General features: G+C 42.5%; 1 protein-coding gene across 2 annotated transcripts in view; it reads right to left on the bottom strand.

Annotated features, from left to right (window-relative positions):
• Positions 1-19,574, bottom strand: part of ulk1b (unc-51 like autophagy activating kinase 1) — a 28,503-nt gene extending 8,929 nt beyond the window's left edge. The window contains exons 1-17 of one of the 2 annotated variants that reach the window (XM_038733647.1): positions 18,916-19,574; positions 17,739-17,831; positions 17,253-17,294; positions 14,139-14,171; positions 12,971-13,007; positions 11,263-11,436; positions 10,109-10,182; positions 5,736-5,837; positions 4,803-4,861; positions 3,573-3,655; positions 3,176-3,226; positions 2,636-2,727; positions 2,248-2,413; positions 1,865-1,928; positions 1,572-1,658; positions 1,012-1,155; positions 747-895 (exon numbers count right to left, since the gene is read on the bottom strand). In XM_038733647.1, the coding sequence (XP_038589575.1) occupies positions 747-895; positions 1,012-1,155; positions 1,572-1,658; positions 1,865-1,928; positions 2,248-2,413; positions 2,636-2,727; positions 3,176-3,226; positions 3,573-3,655; positions 4,803-4,861; positions 5,736-5,837; positions 10,109-10,182; positions 11,263-11,436; positions 12,971-13,007; positions 14,139-14,171; positions 17,253-17,294; positions 17,739-17,831; positions 18,916-19,005 (1,540 nt within the window). In that variant the 5' untranslated portion in view covers positions 19,006-19,574. The remainder of the gene's footprint in view (positions 1-746; positions 896-1,011; positions 1,156-1,571; positions 1,659-1,864; positions 1,929-2,247; positions 2,414-2,635; positions 2,728-3,175; positions 3,227-3,572; positions 3,656-4,802; positions 4,862-5,735; positions 5,838-10,108; positions 10,183-11,262; positions 11,437-12,970; positions 13,008-14,138; positions 14,172-17,252; positions 17,295-17,738; positions 17,832-18,915) is intronic. The other variant, XM_038733648.1, reaches the window with a different exon arrangement.
• Between the last annotated feature and the right edge of the window lie 914 nt (positions 19,575-20,488).

Below are 20,488 nucleotides of genomic sequence, written 5' to 3'. Positions count from 1 at the left end.
ACTGGTGGCGAGAAGGAGTGTGTTTGTGTGCGTAGGAGGTTGGTTCATTTTCTCATCCATTTAAATTTCAAAACTTCTGACAACATTGGCAAATGCTAACCACAACCAAAAGCAAAGCAGAATTTTCAAGCAACACCACCTATAACAAGCTAATCGCCTTTCTAGGGCTGCACCTAATAAATACTTAAATAAACTTACCATTTAGTCTATAAAAACAAACAAACAAAAACAGTAGTAGTCCCCAGGGTTCATAATTATGTCTTCAAATTTTTTTGCGCAACCGAAAGTTCAAAATCCAAAGATATTCAGCTTAGATTGATTTATAACACAGAACCAGAGGCTGCTTCATATTTCCACTTCATAAATAACTTAATCGATGATAAATCAATGTAATCAATCAGTCTTTTAATCAACAAACCCAGTAGTCAAGAAGCCCCGAAGAGATAAGAAAGAAATTTACTTTTGGAGAATACTGAATACGTCCAGCTCTTAGGGCCTCTAAAAAAAATTCAAATTAATTATCTGAGATGGAAAAATCCACTTGTTGGTTGAATTGCTTGCAACTCATGTCAACCGTTTCAACATTTCATGCAGATGCATTACAATAAAGCCAACAACCACTGATCCCGTCACTGATCCTGCTGTATTCATCAACTTTCATTCAAGATATATATACAGTACAGAGAAAGGATGGGATCTGCATTCGTAAAAGTGGTTTACATATTGAAGACCAGCCTCAGAGCTACCTTGAGGGGAGAGCTGAAAAGGTCTGGCACCTCCCAGGGAAAGCCTGCGATTGGTGGTGATGGCTCCCTGCCCGTAAGGTGGTGACGGCCCGGTCCGAGCAAAGCCCAACGAGCTTCCACTGCTGCAACGACGCACTGGTGTCGACAGCCTGATGATATAAAGTTCATGAGTCGCTGCAGTCAATATAAGAAACGTAAATAATCATTTACATTTGCAACAGTGGGACAGCATGTGTGTTGCACTTGTGCGTTTGTGGATACGGACCGTGGTGAGCCATCCTGTTTGGTAGAATAGAGGTTCTGCTCCATGCGCTGATAGTTCTGGAGCTGAGTGGGGACTGGGATAGGCAATGACTGACCATGGTTTCCATAGTTACCACCACAGTTACCTCCAGAGAACTCACTGGGCCTGCCAACAACAGCGAGAAAAACACAGAGGAGAGGAGGAGAGGGTTAGTGTGTGTGTGATATTCTGTCACTGATAATCCTGCTAATCAGTGTTTGTAATGTAAAAACAAACATTGCATTGTGTGTAAGGATAACATGACATGATCTGAAGTTAATTAAAGGCTACATTTAAGTCTTTATTTAACTTACCTGATACTATAAATTCAGAAAAAAATCACAACTTTCTGCTTGAGTCGACTTAGAACATATAATTAATGAATGTACCAGATATCAAATAATTTACTCCACCGGCTTCTTTGGCCATTGCTGCTGCTTCTTCTACCAATCATTACCATATCTCCCCAACCTTCTCTTATGTCTTGCCCTGTGAGCTACACATCTATTACCACAACCAAACATTCAGCTTTGTGCTGTTACCTCACAGGACTTGGAGACCCACTGTAGGAAGGTGAGTGTGGTGGTGTTTTGGCTTGGCTACACAGACCAGCAGAAGCCAGGAGAGAGCTGATTAAAGAGAAGGGACACAGAAGACATACCATTAGTACTTTATTAAGCTGCCATTTTAAAAAGGAATGCAGCACATGTTCTCAGTTTTACTGTAAATGTAATTACAATCCTCCCGTATGAGTTGCCTTCTGTAACACTGTCACACAACTACATGAAAGTGTAATACAGGGAATGGCAATCTATGACCGATCCTTGTTTCTTACCCGCTGTTCATCAGGCTGTCCGGCAGCACTTTACTCTCACATGTCAGCTCACCCGCTGGCAAACCAAGAAGATCAAAAGAACAGCAAAATCAAAGAAGAGTGAAAAGGACATTTCCCCAATTATTGTCCATTCTATTAAATGAATAATAGACGTTAAAAACAGAGACTAAATAATGACAGAGTAGATTGTCTAGATAGAGTAGAGCTTTAGATTATGAAATGCTGGAAAAGCCACATAAAAGCTAGTCTAGTCTGAAGAAAGGAATAAAAGATTCATGGACTTCAGCAGTGATTCCATAGAGCTGGAGCCAAGGCTCGGGCTACGCACAGCTGCATTTGACATTTAGGTTGGGATCCCATTAAAAGAAAAAAAGTGTTCTTACTGGTGAAGTGAGCAGGCACCATCACAAAGTCATCTGTGTCACAGGAGGAGGAGTTCTTGCTGCTGCCGCCCCCTCCAGATGAGTCCTTGAGGAGAAAACCAGTGGCCTCCTGGGTAGGGGAGGCCAGGGCTTTGGCACGCAAATGCTGAACCTCAGCAAGAGACTGCTGCAGACACAACGAGACAGAAAGTAGCAGATAAACAAAGAAAGAAAGAAAAAAATAACTAATAAAAGAGCAAACAGTGAGGGAAGGCTAACATAAGTGTGGATGTGGCTGGCTTGTATGACTACACGTGCAAAGACAGTTTGTTACTTGGATACAGACAGAGAAACAAAAGAGAAAGTTGGAAATAATGAAGAAATTATACAGAAATAACTAAACACAAACCGGTGGTGAGGCAAGGTGAGAGGTGGAAGAGCTGCTACATGAGCTGGCTGATGCAGAGCTTGGGAAGCAGGTCATGGACACAGTAGGAGTCGCTGTAACAAAATGCAACACATTCATTAGACAACCCAAGAATAAACACAATGCGGATTGGTGGGAAACAGAGAAACGGAAACCTTTTCTGTTTACAAGAAAAGTCCATGTCGTATGTCACAACATGTCATGGTGTTTTGCTGAGAAGAAATACTATGTGGCTGGCTTTACTTACTGCTAGATGGAATAAAATAATCATTTGGATGACACTGACATTATTTCAATCTTGCATTATTTGAGGGTTAGTGTAGTTAGTGTTTTAGGCAAAGGTGGAATTTTATTTACTTGTGCGTGTTGTGTACTCGAAGTGCTAGACATTATAGGTGCAGGAAATTTTGAGTTGCATAAATATTCAAAAGGGTACAATACAGATTTAGTCCAGAAAATATGTATTCTTGACAATTATCCAACCAAGCTCCATTGAGAAGTGTATTGTTTCTTCTTACTTACTCTTTTTCACGGATGAGCTAGCCTCCAGGAAAGGATGACAAAAAAACTCATCTACCACAAGAAGAAATGGAATTAGCAGGAGGTAGTGAATCAGAGCAACATTTCCTACATTAAGAATCTTTGCAGTACAAGAAACAAATATAATGACCAACAGTGTTGTGCATACAGTGAATAGACAGAGACATTCGATCTTTCTTTCCATGGGCCTTATTTCTTTATGCAACACTTCTTTATAAAAAGAGAAACACTACATTCACAGGATTATTTTTTGCATCTGCTGTCTGGGTTATTTGACCGGGTAAGCATTTATAAAACGCTTATTAGTGCAGGTCTGCACCAACACCATATAGTCTGTATAACTGTTTTATTCATTTTACTGTGCTTGATGTTCACTAACCAAAGTCCATGCGATCCTTGTGGTTGCGCTGCAGCAGACCCAGCAGCAGGTGCCTCAGATGGCTTGAAGTCTCTCTGGGGATGCTGCAGACAAATAACACCACCATCAGTGTGTGCTGCTGTGCAGATAAAAACTTGATTTAAAGGTCACTAGGGATGTATTGATCCAACTTTTTCAGTGTTAAACCAGTGTAAAAGGAATAAGAAGTATTCCTCACTGTGAGCAAGAGACTAGAAATCATTCTTTTATGTATAAGGCAACATCATGCTTGACCTAAACATTGCATCCTAAGCTGGTAAAACAAAATAGTTGGTGGGGTTATATTTTGCAGTGCTACCGACACACCCTGAAACATTGGCTTTGCAGACATTGCAAGAACTTGTTGGTGTAGCGAGCATGAAATACCTCCAAACTGCTGATGTTTTTAGCTTTGTCCATGCTATGCTAGCTCTCCTAGCAAAATATTTGGGTCTGCCGGTGCACTGTTGATGCATTGCAAAGTACGCACATAATTCAAATCTCACTGATACCCAATCCAGCTTTTTGAGTTAGTATCAGGCCGATATCCGATATCAGTATCGGAGCATGCATCCCTGAATAAGACAATGAAATCCTTTACTACTGATACTGCAACTTTAAGCAACCCTTGGTTTGTTACCAAAAAAATATGAATCTGTATCCCCCACAGAAAACTAAATAATTCATAACATTTTTCAAAATATTTAGTATCTTTCACAATTGAAGTGGTCAACATTCCTAAAACAGGAGAATTTCAGGTTGGCATTCATTAGGCAGCTGTGATAAACAGAAATGTAAAACATTTGTGCTGTGAATGCATAGGTTGTTGGGGTCTTGTCATCTCTAATATTGTTGTAAAACTGCTGTTTAACTGTAACAACCCAGCGGGCATGGCTGTAATTTGGTGGATCTCTGTATAAGACTTCTTTTGGTGACTGATCTAAATATCTGATTTTAATAGCACTGTAGCAAAACAAACACATTTTTCAAAGATAATAGTCTCTTTCTGAGGAGTTTAGGTCAGACCTTTGCTTCTTATTAGTTGTTCTTTCTGAAGATTTATCTCAGTAAAGTGTCTCTTTTCTGGTAAGCAAAATCTATACAACACATTCAGACAAAAATGATGAACTTCACTATATTTTTCAGTCTAACCGTAACATCTGTTAATCACATGAAAAATATACAAGCTTTCATCTCGCTGTAATTCCTTACTTGGGGCTGAGAGTCTTGTTTTTTTCATAGAACAGCCGGAGGTCCTGGGGACTGCTAGCCTAAATATGACAAAATGGGAAGAGCAATAGCTGAAAAGATGTAAATGTCAGCAAATGTGTGTATGTACACACACAATCATAACACCCTTTCATACTATAGTTGCATACATTTTTTAGGGCACAGTATGCTGCCACTGCACAGACTGAACACCAAGCCAGGCACAGTTAATAAACACAATTACACATTTTAACATGCCTGTCATTGAAGCTAAGAGTGAAACTACTCTAGTAGTTTCAGAAATGCTGCAGGGCCACTTTAGTTAAGGTAATTTATAAGAAGTTATGCGTGACATCTTTCACAGCATCATTTAAGTCAGTTGAGGCAAAATGTTGTGTTTTTGTTCCTGTGTATCTTGCACATGATCTGGTGAAAAGAGACTGTTTATATACTTTTAACAAACATACTGAGCTACAGTTTGTGACCAAGAATGAAAACATGTTAAAGGAGCATTTAGCAAGGTTTTTGGATAATATTTTCAATTACTGCACATGTGCAACATTTTAAATCATATTAAAATATTAGATTTCATGCAAAGGCCCTTAGAGATTCCAGATAAGCAGCCTATTTCAAAAGTTGTCTTTCACAGAAATACATTTACATTATCTTTTGCTGAAAACACAGTTGACATACAACTGTGCAGCGTGGTTTCAGAAAAGTCAAGAGAATGAGAGAATTATAGTCAAATCATATATAACATAATGATTGTTGTTAATTGGGTCTTGTGAAAATTTAGGAATTTAGATGCTGACCAATCCCTAAATGACAATGTAAGTAACTATGTTTGGAACAGGTCTTATTCCAAAAAAAAACATGCATGCTCGAGAATGTAGCCCGAATCAAACAGCATACAACCTGTGAATGTAGTGTGTTCACCTGAAAAGGAGCCTTCCCAGTCAGGCACTGAAACACTATGGTTCCTATACTCCACAAGTCAGCCTTGGCATCATAGTTTTGGGACATAATGACCTCGGGAGCCTGGTGAGGGAAAAACAATAAGATTGCGACACTTCAGTGGAAGTCTTTGATTAACAATTAAGTTAGTGTTAGAGTGTGTTCTCATTTATAGCATTTGTTTCGATTGTGTCTCACTTTGGGATGCGCCTCTCCACGTATTCCTCAGGAGCATTTATCTCATTATGCCAATCCTGATTGGCTGGTGATCGTGGTGCCTGCGTCTGGTCCACCTACCCTTAAATAGCTTACGCTACAACGCAGACACCATTCAAACACCTCTTCTCGCTTCGGAGCATATCTCAATCTGTCGTACGGGCTAGCTAGAGCTGACATCTCAGTCCCCGGGCGCTAGCTGCCTTCGACACGCTTCAATTCTTCGGTCTCACGACAGAATGGAGCATTACCCGCCTGGCCGTTTCACGGTAAAGTCTTTTTCTAACATGTTAGCACACCAGCTAATGCGACGTTCTTCTTACTTAGCACTCCAGCTAACGAAGATGGAATCTAATCCTCCTCACACCAGAGGAGACGGTGATCCAGGGGCTCAGCTCTGCCGCTGCGGTAATAAAATTTTGAGCAGGGACACACACCAGGTCTGCTCTTCCTGCCTCAGGCTGGAACACGCCCACTTGGCCGTTGAAGCCCCCGGGTTCATGAATATTCCCTGGCCTGCGGTTGTGACGGAGACCACCAGATCCCGTAATGAGGGTAAGAAATTCCCCCAGGCCAAGAGGATGGCAAAACAGCTACTCCCAGTTTTTCCTGAGCTACTGGATGAGGTCTCAGTTTCATGGAAGGAACACCTGTTCAGCAGCACGACCCCGATACAAGGCGCTTCCTCCCTGGATTTTAAGGGCATGGAAAAGCTTGGCATGCTCCACATGCCCCCCATGGAGCCGTTAGTTGCAGCCCACCTCCACCCGTGACAGACCATGGCATCCTCCAGGAACCCCACACCGCCATCAAAAACGGACCGTTTCCAGTCCACTATGACTGAGAGGGCTTACAAAGCGTCAGCTTTGAGTGTCAGATTCCTGAATGTCTCTTCCATGCTCACCGCATTCCAAGCAGAGTTGATGGAGGACATGGCCACCAAGCCTGACCCCGTAGTGTGGGAAGAGATTACCGTGATAACAGACATTTGCTTCTGCGTGCAGCGCTGCTCGGTCCAAGCCACAGGTAAATCTAAGGGAGTGATGGTTTTACAGGAAAGAGCAAGATGGCTCAACCTGACACACTTGTCTGACAGGGAGAAGGAGGACATCTTGGACATGCCGATCGTCCCTGACAGGGTTTTTGGCACCGCTCTGGCCTCCATGCAGCAGAGATGGAAGGCTAGGAAGAAGGAGGACAAAGCTCTACAGCTCTGCCTTCCCCGGAAAGATGAGGCCAACCCCCTCAGTTTAAAATCCCTAAGTGGCCGAAGCCCCAGCTGCCCCTCCACGGCAGGAGGCGAGAGCGGGCTTGGCCAGGAAGGCTCCTACGCTGACGCCGGCTACGCTGCGGCATCCAGGCCTAAGGTCAAGGGCGCAGTTAAAAACAGTGAACAAAAAAACAATTAGCGGTTCGGCAGCCTCACCACTCCCGAGAAGAGCTACGGCTCCCTTCAGGACGCAAGACGCTGCCGACTCCATCGGTGCACTAACACCTCACGCATGCGCAGTGTTGACCAGGAGTCACGCACAGTGGGGAAGAGACACTGGGACTTCCACCTCTCTCTCGCTGATGAGGGAAAGGTGGGCGGCGTTCACGACTTCGGCCTGGGTGCTAAGAACGATATCAAGGGGCTACAGGCTTCAATTTGCTGTCACCCCCCCCCCAACACCCCCAACACCCCCAACACAGAGAGGAGCGTGCAGAGGAGCGAGTATAATATTTCTGGGGTTACACCTGGACTCGGTGTCCTTTACAGCTCGCCTGGCGGCAGAGAGGGTAAAGGCTGTCAGGGCTTGTCCGAGCATTTTCGCCTACGCAAATCCGTCACCTTCAGATTGTGTCTGAGGTTACTGGGACTGATCCTGGTGGTCAGACTAGGCCGCCTGTTCATGAGGGATTTCCAGCGCTGGGTGGCTTCCTTCGGACTGGACCCTGTCCGTCATGGCGCACGGAGGGTGACAGTCACTGTGGAATGCGTGATGGCACTGCGCCTCTGGCAACATCCAGCTTTCTTGGTGCAGGGTGTGCCCATGGGCGTCATCCTGTCATGGAAGGTGGTCACCACGGTCGCAAGTTTTGTCGGGCTGGGGAGGAACACACGAGGGCCGGTCTGTGAGGGGCATCTGGAGAGAAAATCTCTGGCGCTCGCACATAAATTACCTGGAGCTTTTGGCAGTGTTTCTTACCCTGAGGCGTTTTCTTCCGTTTCTCAGCGGGCATCATGTTCTGTTGAGGACGGACAATACGACTACGGTAGCGTATATAAACCGTCAGGGGGTGGTTGCGTTCCCGTCAATTTCACACGCTGGCACGCAAACTGATACTCTGGAGCAGCAAGCGTCTCCTGTCTATGAGAGCGACACATGTCCCTGGGTTTCTGAACCTGAGCACGGATCTGCTGTCCAGGGGCGCACCGCTATACGGCAGTTGGGCTCTGCACCCAGCCATTGTGAGGCAAGTGTGGTCGCGTTATGGCCGGGCCGAGGTGGACCTGTTCACATCGAGAGTCAATGCACAGTGTCCGCTGTTTTTCTCAATACACGATCCACGATTCTCAGAATGTGGTTAACACTATTCAGAGCACCTGGGCTCCCTCCACCAGGTCCCTTTATGACTGTAAGTGGACAGTGTTTGAGGAGGGGTGTCTCAAGGAGGGACATGTCCCTTTTCAGTGCCTGGTTGGCGTGATTTTGTCATTCCTGCAGGACTTGGTTGACAAACAAAATGCCTCCTCCACAATTAAAGTGTACCTGGCTGCTATTGCTGCTTGTCATGTGGGGTTTTTGAAAGGGCATGCTGGCTACTCCCTGTTTCCAGGCCACTGGCCCCACCGTGGGATCTGGCAGTGGTTCTGGATGGGCTCTCTGGCCCCCCTTTTGAACCTCTGGGGGAAGTTGATTTAAACCATCTGTCTCTGAAGACAGTGTTATTGCTGGCTTTGGCTTCCGCAAAACGGGTCGGCGACATTAACGCACTCTCGGTGTATCCTTCATGCACTCAATTTTCTCCGGGGGATGTCAGAGTGTCGATGAAGCCTAATCCTGCCTTTGTGCCCAAGGTGGTTGGCTCGTGCTCGCCCATTGACTTTAGGGCATTCTATTCGCCGCCTTTCTCCTCCCCTGAAGAGGAGTGGCTGCACGTGCTGTGTCCGGTTCGTGCCCTGCTCTTTTACATGAATAGGACTAGGGGGTTTCGGAGAAGTGACCAACTCTTTGTGTCCTGGGCTAGCCCCTTTATGGGCAAGCCCGTTACCAAGCAACAGCTCTCCCACTGGATTATGGGGTCGATTGCTCTGGCCTACACTAGTCGGGGTCTGCAGGCTCCGCCAGGCCTACGGGCTCACTCAACTTGTGGCCTTGCTGCATCCTGGGCCCTGTTTAAGGGGGTCCATATCAAGGACATTTGTGCAGCGGCAAGCTGGTCCTCGCCCCTCACCTTTGCCCGGTTTTATAAACTGGATGTCTCTGCTCAGAGTGTGGTGCGTGCAGTTCTGAGCACAGGGCCCTCGCTGGAACCGAGTGCTGCTTCCTGAGAGCCGGTGGTTGTTGAGATAAGCTTTTCTGGCAATACGGGAGTCTCCATATCCCATAGTGAGACATCGAAACGAATGCTATGAATGAGAACTTTAGGTTTCTTGCGTAAACCCGGTTCTCAGAGTAGCATGAGTGAGATGTCTCACGAGACAGCCCTTCTTGCAGGGGCGAAGTGAAAAGAGGTGCTTATTTTGAATGGTGTCTACGTTGTAGCGTAAGCTATTTAAGGGTAGGTGTACCCACCAGACGCAGACACCACGATCAGCAGCCAATCAGGATTGGCGTAATGAGATAAATGCTTCTGATGAATACGCGGGGAGGTGCATCCCATCTCACTCATGCTACTCCGAGAACTGGGGTAACCTGAAGTTTTTTAGGTAACACTGTAAAATTAGAAGAACTAGCACTGAGCTTATCAAATAATTGTGTTTTCAAAATGAAATGGGAAAACAGCCTTATTTTTTTTACTAAAAATTAAGAAAAGTTCTCTGCTTGTGATGGTCTATTAACCTCTAGTCTGACTGAAAACACAGAATCATCCAATCTGACATATCTTGGGTTCAATAACCCTCATATCTATATAAAGCAACAAAAAGTGTTTACCATGTACATGGGGGACCCACAGAGGGTTGCCGCCATCATGTTGTTCTGAAGGTACCTGGCAAAGCCAAAGTCCGCTGTAAGGGGGGGGGGGGGGGCAAAAGAGGATGAGTTAGCATTTGGTGCTGGAAATGCATAACATTTGGCTGATTATACTCATTACATTGAATCCCTCTCACACTATGGATGTGCTTTTATGTCAGTACCTGTGTCTGCATAGGAACAATGAGTGTATGTGTGTGAACAGTTTGTTAGTGTGACTGAGCAGGTTTTCCCCAGGATCACAAGGCTAATAACAGTCTGCAGTGACTGGGAATGACACAAGCCTCAGACTTCACTCCCACAGGGCAATGAATTCTCTCCAGAGGAACAAGAATGAATAGGCTTAAGGATTAGCAGAGTTTCCAAACAGCTTTACACACTATACTTGGCCATGACACTCATTATGGTGATTACTTGTTATTACACCAAAGTCATCCTTTGGGTCAAATCAGTGGACGTTTCCTCTTTTCTTTGTGTTTTATTAGAGGACGACTACAAACACTGCTGAGGGAAAATTTGAAATTCAATATGTAACCAATTTCCTCTGACAAGTTTAGTCCTACAATCATAGTGTAATAAATTACCATGGGGAAATCATTATTGGGTCCTGTTGCTGTAAAATGGTCTGTAAGGCTCATGATTACGCCGTAGGGATTTCCTTGTGCTGCTTCATGAGATTCAGGAGCGTTCTGGTGCTTTCCTCTTGAATGTCAATGTTCACCTTTTTTGCTCTATTTATTTATGACTATCTTTACATGCCCTTATTAATCAACAGATACTACATGCACTGCTACATTTTAAAATGGGTGCAATATTAAAAAACACAAGAAGTGAACAAATGTAGCAAGAACATATCTTTATAATGTCCAGTTTTACATTGTATAAATCCAGTGTTCAATTTTTAATAATCATCGACCATTTTTTTTAGTTTCTCTCTCAGACTTTTCTTCTGTCTTTTTTTTCCCCCCATCTTTGGAAAAAAATGATTGCCAGGCACTCATTGTGACAAGCCCATTGTGTTTATAGGCAACAACAGAAAACTGATGATGAAATGTGCACATGCCATCATCACACCATGTGTACATGCTCGCAGACCCTCTCACCATCAAACCTACCGATCTTGATGCAGGTGTTGTTTGAGTGTGACTTGCGTCCTGGTGGATAGGAAAGCAGAATGTTCTGGGGTTTGAGGTCCCTGTGGATTATGCCTTTCGACTGTAGGACTCTCATGGCCCCTGCAATCTGCTGCAGGAAAACCCGAATAGTGTCCTCACTGAGCGTGCCTTTGGCTGCAGAGGAACAAATAAATAAATAAATAAAAGCTTAATTAACTACAAGTGAATTCCTAGGTGTACTGCCTGATTCTCATACGTCACAGGGCGTGTGAAATTAACTACTGACGTAAGACACATGGTGGGGGTTGAATGAGCCTCTTTACTAGATTCTTAAATCTATGTAAATCATACTAGTTTTCCAAAAACAAAAACAGGAGTCAGACCATGCAACACAAAACAGGTCATCTCATTTCACCTCTAAAAATATCTGTAAGATATATTTTCCCCCTCTGTTCTCTCCCATCACCCCACTGCCACCTCCTGCTCCCTGTCCCTTCCTTCCCTCCAATCATCTCCTTCGTCTCACAGTGGTACAGTATGGTTCTATGTGAGAGTCCCTCCCTCGTCTTGAATTTCTCTCTGGCTCCACCTTCCTGCCAACAGATTTTTAAAGCCAGGCTCAGGTCTGACTTGGGCCAGGAAAAAAAGTTTTGCTCACTGACCACAGTGGGTAGTGGATCCAAAATCAAACCCACTTTGGATACCTGACAGACAGAGTTAGCAGCTACAGCCATAATTTGTCTGCAAACGGCTAGCAGCTGATGTCTTTTTTCCCCCACACTGACAGACACAGTCCCACTTCAGACTAGCTGAGTGTACTGGCTATGGAGTACGGCTACAACGAATGATAATTTTCAGTATTGATTAATCCGTCCATTATTTTCCAGATGAATCAAATAGTTGTTTGGTCTATAAAATGTCAGAAAAATGTATGTTTTCAGTGTTTCCCAAAGCACAAGTGTTAGTTTGCACTCTTTCAATCTTGGCACATCTAACAGATCTGAAATGGTTCCTGTATTATTCATTGTAAATTGCTGTTATCCTGTTATTGAAAGATTTGGACGTGGATGTGAAGATGTAAGAGCAACTAACTTTGCATGGGCTTCTAACTTTGAAAGGCAGTAAGCAAACTGTCACCCTAGAGTAACCCTAACCTTAATCCATCCTTACAGAGGCTCAGTCTTCACAGGTCAGTTCATACCAGTAAAAAAAAAATAAAAAATACACATTATAAAAAACAGTACAGCCTTGCACAATTTGGATTTAGCTTAAACTGACTCCAATCTCAGTAAATGTACAGAATACTATTTCAAATGTCTAGTTTTCACCTCCTTTGCTTGGAAACATTTATGATCTCTACAGAAAAAGGAATTCACAGACTGTTTTTCATGTAGCAAGGACTCTTAGTTTCTTGTCATCAAGCAACAAAGATGACATTTCACTCGTTTAACCCCACCGGTCACAATTGTGGCAGCGTCTTTTTATTTTATTTTTGAAGCTCTAAAAGTTGTATTGTTGGCTTTGGGCAAGAAATTTAAAGAGATTAGTTTACTTCCTGCTTGCACATCTGGAAGAAGATGTCTTCCTCATACAAAAAGTAGTAAATAAAACACCTTAACAGATATTATAAATATTTGTGATTAAACGTGTTAATTCAGTTTTTGTACTTAGAAGCAACTGGAAGTCGTAGATTAATTACTGCACTTACAGTGTAAGTAGTCAGCCAGGTCACCCCCATTGCAGTACTAGGATTAGAAAGAAGAGAGACAGGAAGGGGGAGAGAGAAAGAGATGAAAAGGAATAACATTAGGACACACAGGTAACACGGAGGGCTGGTGTGTAACTAGTGAATGACATCATCCAGTCTCTGAAGGGACTCAGAGACTGAGATCAGAGCAGTGATTTGCTGAAGAGTGATGTGTTTACAGATGCATAGCCTTGCTTTCATTCCCGGCATCTATGTGACTGAACCCAGGAGAGGACGAGGTGTGGCTCTGAAAGGCTGCCTCACAAGTCATTTCCTCTTCTAAGACACCGAGATAAGCGCAAAACCACGAAGCTAATACTAAATGGAACGAGTCAGAGAGATGCATCTGCTGTCCCTTTCAATCCATTTACATGTGTGTCCAGGCACTTTTCATTGATACTGTGTGACGTTTAATTGCTGTTTTATTGCTATATGTGGACCCCAGGAAGACAACCCAACCCCAGAAGCTAAAGGGTATGCAACTAAAGAATGAAAATGAAAAACTGCTTACAGTCAGATTTCAACCATTTTCAGTTTTCCCTGCAGTTCTCAGTATTCTTTGCGAATGTAGACACCGCATTTTGAGATCTGATGCCTCTGATGAGCATTGTGTGTTGCCAAGCTAAACACCTGCATGTCCGCTTGCCAACAACAATGTCGGCCATTTTAGAACAGTAACCTTTATGTTGAAGTTATGCCTGAGCACGCTTTTTGGCTTGTCTTGGCAAAAATGTCAACACGGTATTGCGTGTATCTGTACAACAAACATTAACAGCACAACCAGGCTGAGGAAAATCCCCCAAAATATAATGATACATGCATTTAAATACTTGCCTTTCCTGCCATGCCTTGCAGGATGACAAATATGTACAGCATGAGTATTACGTTTCAACTTTAGTTCAAATTCCAAAGTACTAGTAAAGTGGTAGCTGGAAGATTTACAAATATTATTTTATCTGTAGCTCTTCATCAGGTAAACATTATGAAGCCACAGCAAAAAACCTAGCTGCATGTGGATGTTGGGACCATTTACCCCCACTGACGCCTGAGGACAAAGCTAATTATAGCCCAGGCCCTGTCAGACAATACAGCGCTGAGCAAACAAAGCCAAACATCACAGTGAGCTTACCTCCATTACCAGGTACACTGAGCTGGCAGTTTCCTAAAGAGAGAGGAGATAAGAGTGGGGGGTAAACAAACACATGTCAGTGACAGACACAGGAGGTACGCCGGTCATGTTCGAGCAAACTAAGCTGGTGATTCAGATGGCTGAAACAGCCTAAAAGGTTGCAAATAAACTGCTAGGATTAACTGCTAAGAAAAAAAATTTAGTCTGAGAAAAATAACTGAAAGGCAGATGCCAACAAATACCAAAGCTTTGCACAGTAGTGGTCCACATAAAAATAGTAATTTTGTAGAGCTGGACCTATACCAGACTTGTGCACCGCTGCACTCAGTGGTTGTGAGTCATTACAAAAGTTTGAATAACAGCTAATTACAAAAAGTAAAAGCACACCTGGTGAGAAATTATGAAAACAATCTCCTGTGCTAGATTAATACTGAGGCAACAACAATTAGGGAATCAGATTGTTGGCCCTGCAACAGCAGGATCAAAACAATGGGTAAATTGTGAGCAAGTGAGAGACAGTGAGAGGTAGTTACCTGACTGTAACCTTTTACCTTATAAGCTGCCACAACAGCAATGACAAACAATAAATAGCTAGTCATTTACTAAAAACTTGGATACGTTTTGATATTGCACATCTGGGGGACTCAGAGTTCCAGCAACTTTTCTAACATCTGTTAGTTACTTTCCTCTACTATCCTCTGTCTGTCTGAGGCAAACATTTTGAAAAAAGAAAACATACTGCGGCCAGCTTGAAAAAGCTCCCTTATCACATGGTTACAGATGACTGCGGCCTTTCACTCTGACCTCATCTCAGTGTCATGATGGATCCATCAGTCAGAGGCCACGCCGTTTTCTATAGTTCAGCTGAGTCAGGCCTTTTGAAATTGGTTGTCTTTGGCTTTACTGAAGACGGACAGCGACCAAACCAGCCAGCCTTGTCAGTTTCAGTCGCACAGCCAACCATCTGGTTTCCACAGGCTGTCTCTCAGTTGCATTTATCTCACAGTGTTGCAGCACGGAACTGTGAGATAAAGTTTCCCTGTCAAAAGTTGTTTGTTGTAAGGAGTATCAGAATGGACAGATTGTGGTGCTACGGCTTGCTGTAAAACTCTGAGATCAGCAGGTCACTCTTGTAGCGGTGACTATATCCTGGTTCACAAGGTGGAGACAGCACAGGTAGCCTCTGTTGCTCTATGAGTGAAAATGTGTATCTAAAACATTACATTAGGGCTGCGATTATTTATTTTCAATATAGTTTAATCTGCCTATTCCTAACTTAAAAACAGGAAAAAAGCAGTAAATCCATACATTTTTGAAGCTGGAACCAGAGATTGTTTGATGTTTTCGCTGTTTGCTCAAAACCTGTTAAGAAATAGGAACTTGTTCTATTGCTACACATCCTTTAGTGCTGCGACGGTCACACAAGCATTTGCCTGTAACCCCACGACGATTAAATCGTTTCTCATTTTAAGTCACTTTAGATAAGGCAATAAGACAAAATGTGAATGCATCTCTCTGTTGTCCAGCGTTTAGTTTCAGTTTCCTGCTGACCTAATTAGATGGCTGGATGGTAGGCTCTCCTACTCAGAACATATACACTGTCTTCTGCTGTGCAACAACAAACCTATAATCTTAGAGCCCCGGCTCGGACTATCTTAGATGCCCAGAGAGAGGTGCCACTGTGCGTCAGTATAAAGATAAGAGTGAAATATTGTTATGTTCTGCATGGGATGTATAGGCACCTAGCAGTGCTCAGCATATGCATATCATGACTTTTTTGTAACCTTTCTTTGCACGATAACTGAGCCCACTGACAAAAAAAAAAAGATATGGGTATAGGATGAAAGGTTAGAAACCATTTTTGTCAACATTCCTGAAAAAAGCTTTGCAACCCTTGCACAAAGACATGAGTCTCTCCGACAGCAGACTGTCCCTTGCCCCGTACTACTACATCATTTCGGCATTTTGCAAAACTGTAGTCTTGTCAGATTTCACAATTAGCTTAACCTGTGCATTCGATGTTTTAACCAGATGGCAGTGTGTTAGTCATAGAGCAAAAAGACAAAAGAAATACCTGGTGAGTTATGATGTGTATTTGTGTGGGTGCAGGCAGTCGTGTTGTTTTAACTATCTGGCAGGTGTTGCCACAGTGAGCTTCAGACTGGTTACTAAGCTACTACAATGCAACACCTGTCTAGTACTGACACTGAGCTCAGAGTTTAATACTGGTATCTCTGTCTACACATGTACACATGCACAGGTTGTATGGAAGCATAACCCCTAGTCTAGACCAAAAGGTGGCGACATGTCTTTTGTAATGGAGCAGAAATACTTGAGGCAAGTCAAACATTAAGACACTACACTTCCCAGAAAGCCTTAATCAAAGAGACCAACAGGAACCACCCATGTGACAGTAGACAGAAAGTAAACATGGGCGTTGATGACTGAGCTCAATGGGACACAAAGGCAGAAGCATTTTAATGAAGCTATAAAGATCTGCAGTAAGTGGGAAGAGCAGAGGGAAACATGCCTGAACAAGACAGAACAGAAACAGTTTTTAGAGCAAACAAATGTAGAAAAGCCTCATTTAACAACTAGGAAAAACAAAACTGTTCAAGCTGCAAGAGCCACAAGTGGGTCGTGCGGAACAGACACAACCAACAACCCATCTGCTCTCCTCTGTGAGCACGGACTGATGGGGAAACTGGGACAATACGAGGTGTGATAATTATGTATATAAACAGAAGCCTCAAAACTGCAGAATCTGCCTGTTCCTGACATGATCCCAGCTATCTAACCGCTAAAATAAATTGGGAAGTCGGCGATTATCAGACATGTTCCAAAGATTGGCTAGTCTTAGAAATTCCTCAAGCCCATTCTGAGCTAGGGAAAACGGCCTTTGAATATAACGCTGCGAATTCTTGGAATAAATTACACTTTTTCTAAAATTATATTATATATATATATATATATATATATATAATTGATATTTGTATCTGCTGTGTGCTATACACAGGGCTCAGCTGTAAAAGAGACCCTGGTGTCAGTCTGATTCTCTGTATAAACAAAGCCGGTGAAAAAAATGATCTAGATACTGTGTGCAGTTTTAAATACCTGAAAGTCCAGTAATGCAACAATGTTCTCATGTTTCAGTTCCTGCAGAAATGACAGAGAAAAGCATTATTTGAATGACACATCTGCTTTCACTATGTTCCCCATGTTCAACGGGATGACCATGTTGAGACAATCACTGCTCATATTTCACTCTCTCTCTTACATATTCCAGTTTTAGATACTGAAAGATTTACTACAACAAAATGTTGTATTACCACAACACTAGCCAAATGATAAACAGACACTTCTCACAATCTCAAGGTGGGACATTTGACAACCGCACAGTAACGCTGAGATTTACCACTGCTGATGTGGAATGAAAGTGTTGTTTTTGCCCAGCAGGTCACCATTCTTACTTGGTTTCAAACCAACAAATGTTTGTTTACACATTACTTATGCATGTGTTCCTTATAATATTGTTACAAAGACATTTAGTAACCTAATTACATCTTGGGAAAGAGTACTTTCCAAGAGGTTCCAACTTACCTTGAGTATTTTGATCTCTTTTCCCAACAGTGTCTGGGATTTTGCCAAGTTCTTCTTGTTTATGCACTTTACTGCCACCTCCCAGTCATGTTTCTAGCAGGAAACATTACATGCAAAATCATGTATTGGGTAGCTTAAACAAATACAATGCAGCATGTGTAACACTGCGCTCTACTACAATCTACTGTCTTTGCACTACAGTACAGTGATCAGTACATACAGCAAATTAGTTACATTTTTAACATGTCTCAGCATAGTCCATTTGTCAAAATCACAGATTCTAGCACACTCAAACACATGATTTTGGACTACTGTTGACCAATGTTCCGATTTGAAATAGTATTCTGTACTTCAGCGTTTCTAAATGAATTTGGTACTGATTACTTATCTGCTGAGACTGTAATCAGCAAGGAGGTAGCATATATATAGCACATTATATAGCAAGTAAATAGTATAGTATATATACACTATAAATACTATATTTCCTACAACCCAATGCTATGTCCTTGTCAGTGCATTACAGCATATTTAGTTCAGTTATTTGGATGCATTGTGTTATGTACGCATTGCAATATTTGTTATCTGATGACATTATCCTCTATTATGGATGAAGTGTACCCTATCTATGTGCCAATGTACTAATGAAGCAACAAAGATGCTACAAGCCTACATTTACCTTGGTGTTTTATTTGTATCAGCAGATGTGATACATTTTATTACCAGTTTGTCATTAAATGACTGTAAAGCCGTTGTAATTTAGACTCTTTCCTTCCAGATATAGGGCATGTTTCAACATGTTCATTAATGGCCTCTGTATGGAAACAATTATGTCTGCTCTGCATCTAAATTTGCCACGATTATGGCCGTGCGTATTTGAAACCTGCCGAAAAATAAAGACCCTCACACAGTGAGTATCCATGCATTAAGGAAATGTGACGCAAGTAATTTAAAAAGTATTACAGCATTTTATCCATTAACTGCCGGTTATTTTAGGAAACATCCTGTATGCACTATTACCAGGCCTCTTAAGGTCGTACAACGAAAACAAATACACCAGATGGGCAATAAAATGCGATTCACGCCTAAAAATACAACCAAACCTCTTTAGCGACCTTTAATGTCGTCTGTTTGCAACTAGATATATATTTTTTAAAAGCAATATAGTTAGACGACTTACCTCTCGGTTTCTGCCTTTGAACACGACAGCAAATGCGCCATGTCCTATGAGGTCCTTCCGACTGAACTCGAATTTCCCCACCGTCTCCATATTGTGCCAAAGTCTGATTTTATCCTACTTAGACGCGGACAAATGATCAGGAGTCCTCAGGTCACCCTTGTCGCTAGCAAGTGCTCCTTTCTCCTCTGTGAAGTAGGGGCAGCAGCAGGGATGTTCACCCCCTCTTTCACTTGCCATGGGTTGCCTTCCTGACAACAAACTGTCCTTCTCTCTCATGTTCGCACGCACACGTTTTGGAGTTCAACTCCTAACAAAGCTGTATGGTCACTTCCATCGCTGCCTACGCGGCCAACACGAAGTTAGCCAACTTAACAAACGGGACCAGGACGAGTCTTGTTGTCGCAGATATCCTTGCCGTGCCACCTTAAAGAGCAGCTCGCTGCGTTTTGTTTATATTCAGAGGATACTCTGCTTCTGTCGTCTGAAGCGTCCACAAGGCGAAACGAGCGCTGGCTGTGAACTTAAAAGAAGTTAACAATGTCTAATAAGCAGAAAACATTGTGAATATTCACCGTAATCTCTCGCAATTAGCAGCTGACTCGCTGAAAGTAATGGTGGTCCCAACAAAGCCAACGGCGTCTCACCGCTGCAACACAGCGCATGCGTAGAGCAACTACAGCTGTAGGTGTGACGTCAGAGGACCCTAGTCAGAAAACGAAAGTGACTTTATGTTGAGTACATGTCTGCGCTGTTTTTATATTTGAATGTTTTATCAATAAGTATTGATATTATACTGTTTGTTTTGGCTATATATTCTTGTTAATGAAATTACTGTGTCACAGAATGAGTAAACGCAGAGAGGATTGAAATTAATTGTTCTTATGTAATTTATTTGTAGCTTTGGAAATATTGTAGTTATACATTCATGCCAATAAAGCTGATTTGAATTGAATTGAATTGCATGTCAGGGTCAGATTCAAAATAAATACAACCAAAATACCACAAAACGTGACAAATAACATTTGTGCATAAAATACTAAGACATTTGGCAGCATAATTCTAATGTGTTTCAGACAGTCTGGATATTTTTTACTAGCTACTCCTTTCCAGGAATCCTTGTAGGGAGGCAACTGAAACAAAAGGTTATAAATGATCTTGGAAGTGGAATTTATCCCATAATATCGTTCAAATGAATCTTCTTTTATAATAGGAGGGAATAATAGCATTTGCTCTTGATTAAAGTTTAATTGGTGATCTCAAACTTTATTTTTATTATACTCACAGGTAGAGAGTACAATTATCATCATAATTATCATTATCCTCATGATTATCATCATCGCTCTCATCATGGACTGTGTAGTGGGAGCTTCCAACACCAAGTGATAATCCCCATTATTTGTTGTATGTAGGCGTGTCACCTTTGCATAATTATTGTAGTTTGTCTCGCTGGGGAAGAATACAGAGTAGGGGAGGGGAAAAGGGGAGTAAATACAAATTGCACTGCATCTCGAAACACAAATATAAGGAGAGAGAGAGAGAGAGAGATTCACATGTCCAAAGGACATAAAATAGG

This window comes from Micropterus salmoides, unplaced genomic scaffold (genome assembly GCF_014851395.1).
Source record: "Micropterus salmoides isolate LMB-PRFRI ecotype aquatic unplaced genomic scaffold, ASM1485139v1 Ms_hic_scaffold_20, whole genome shotgun sequence".
Lineage (NCBI taxonomy): Eukaryota > Metazoa > Chordata > Actinopteri > Centrarchiformes > Centrarchidae > Micropterus > Micropterus salmoides.
This window is presented reverse-complemented; position numbering and strand designations above follow the sequence as displayed.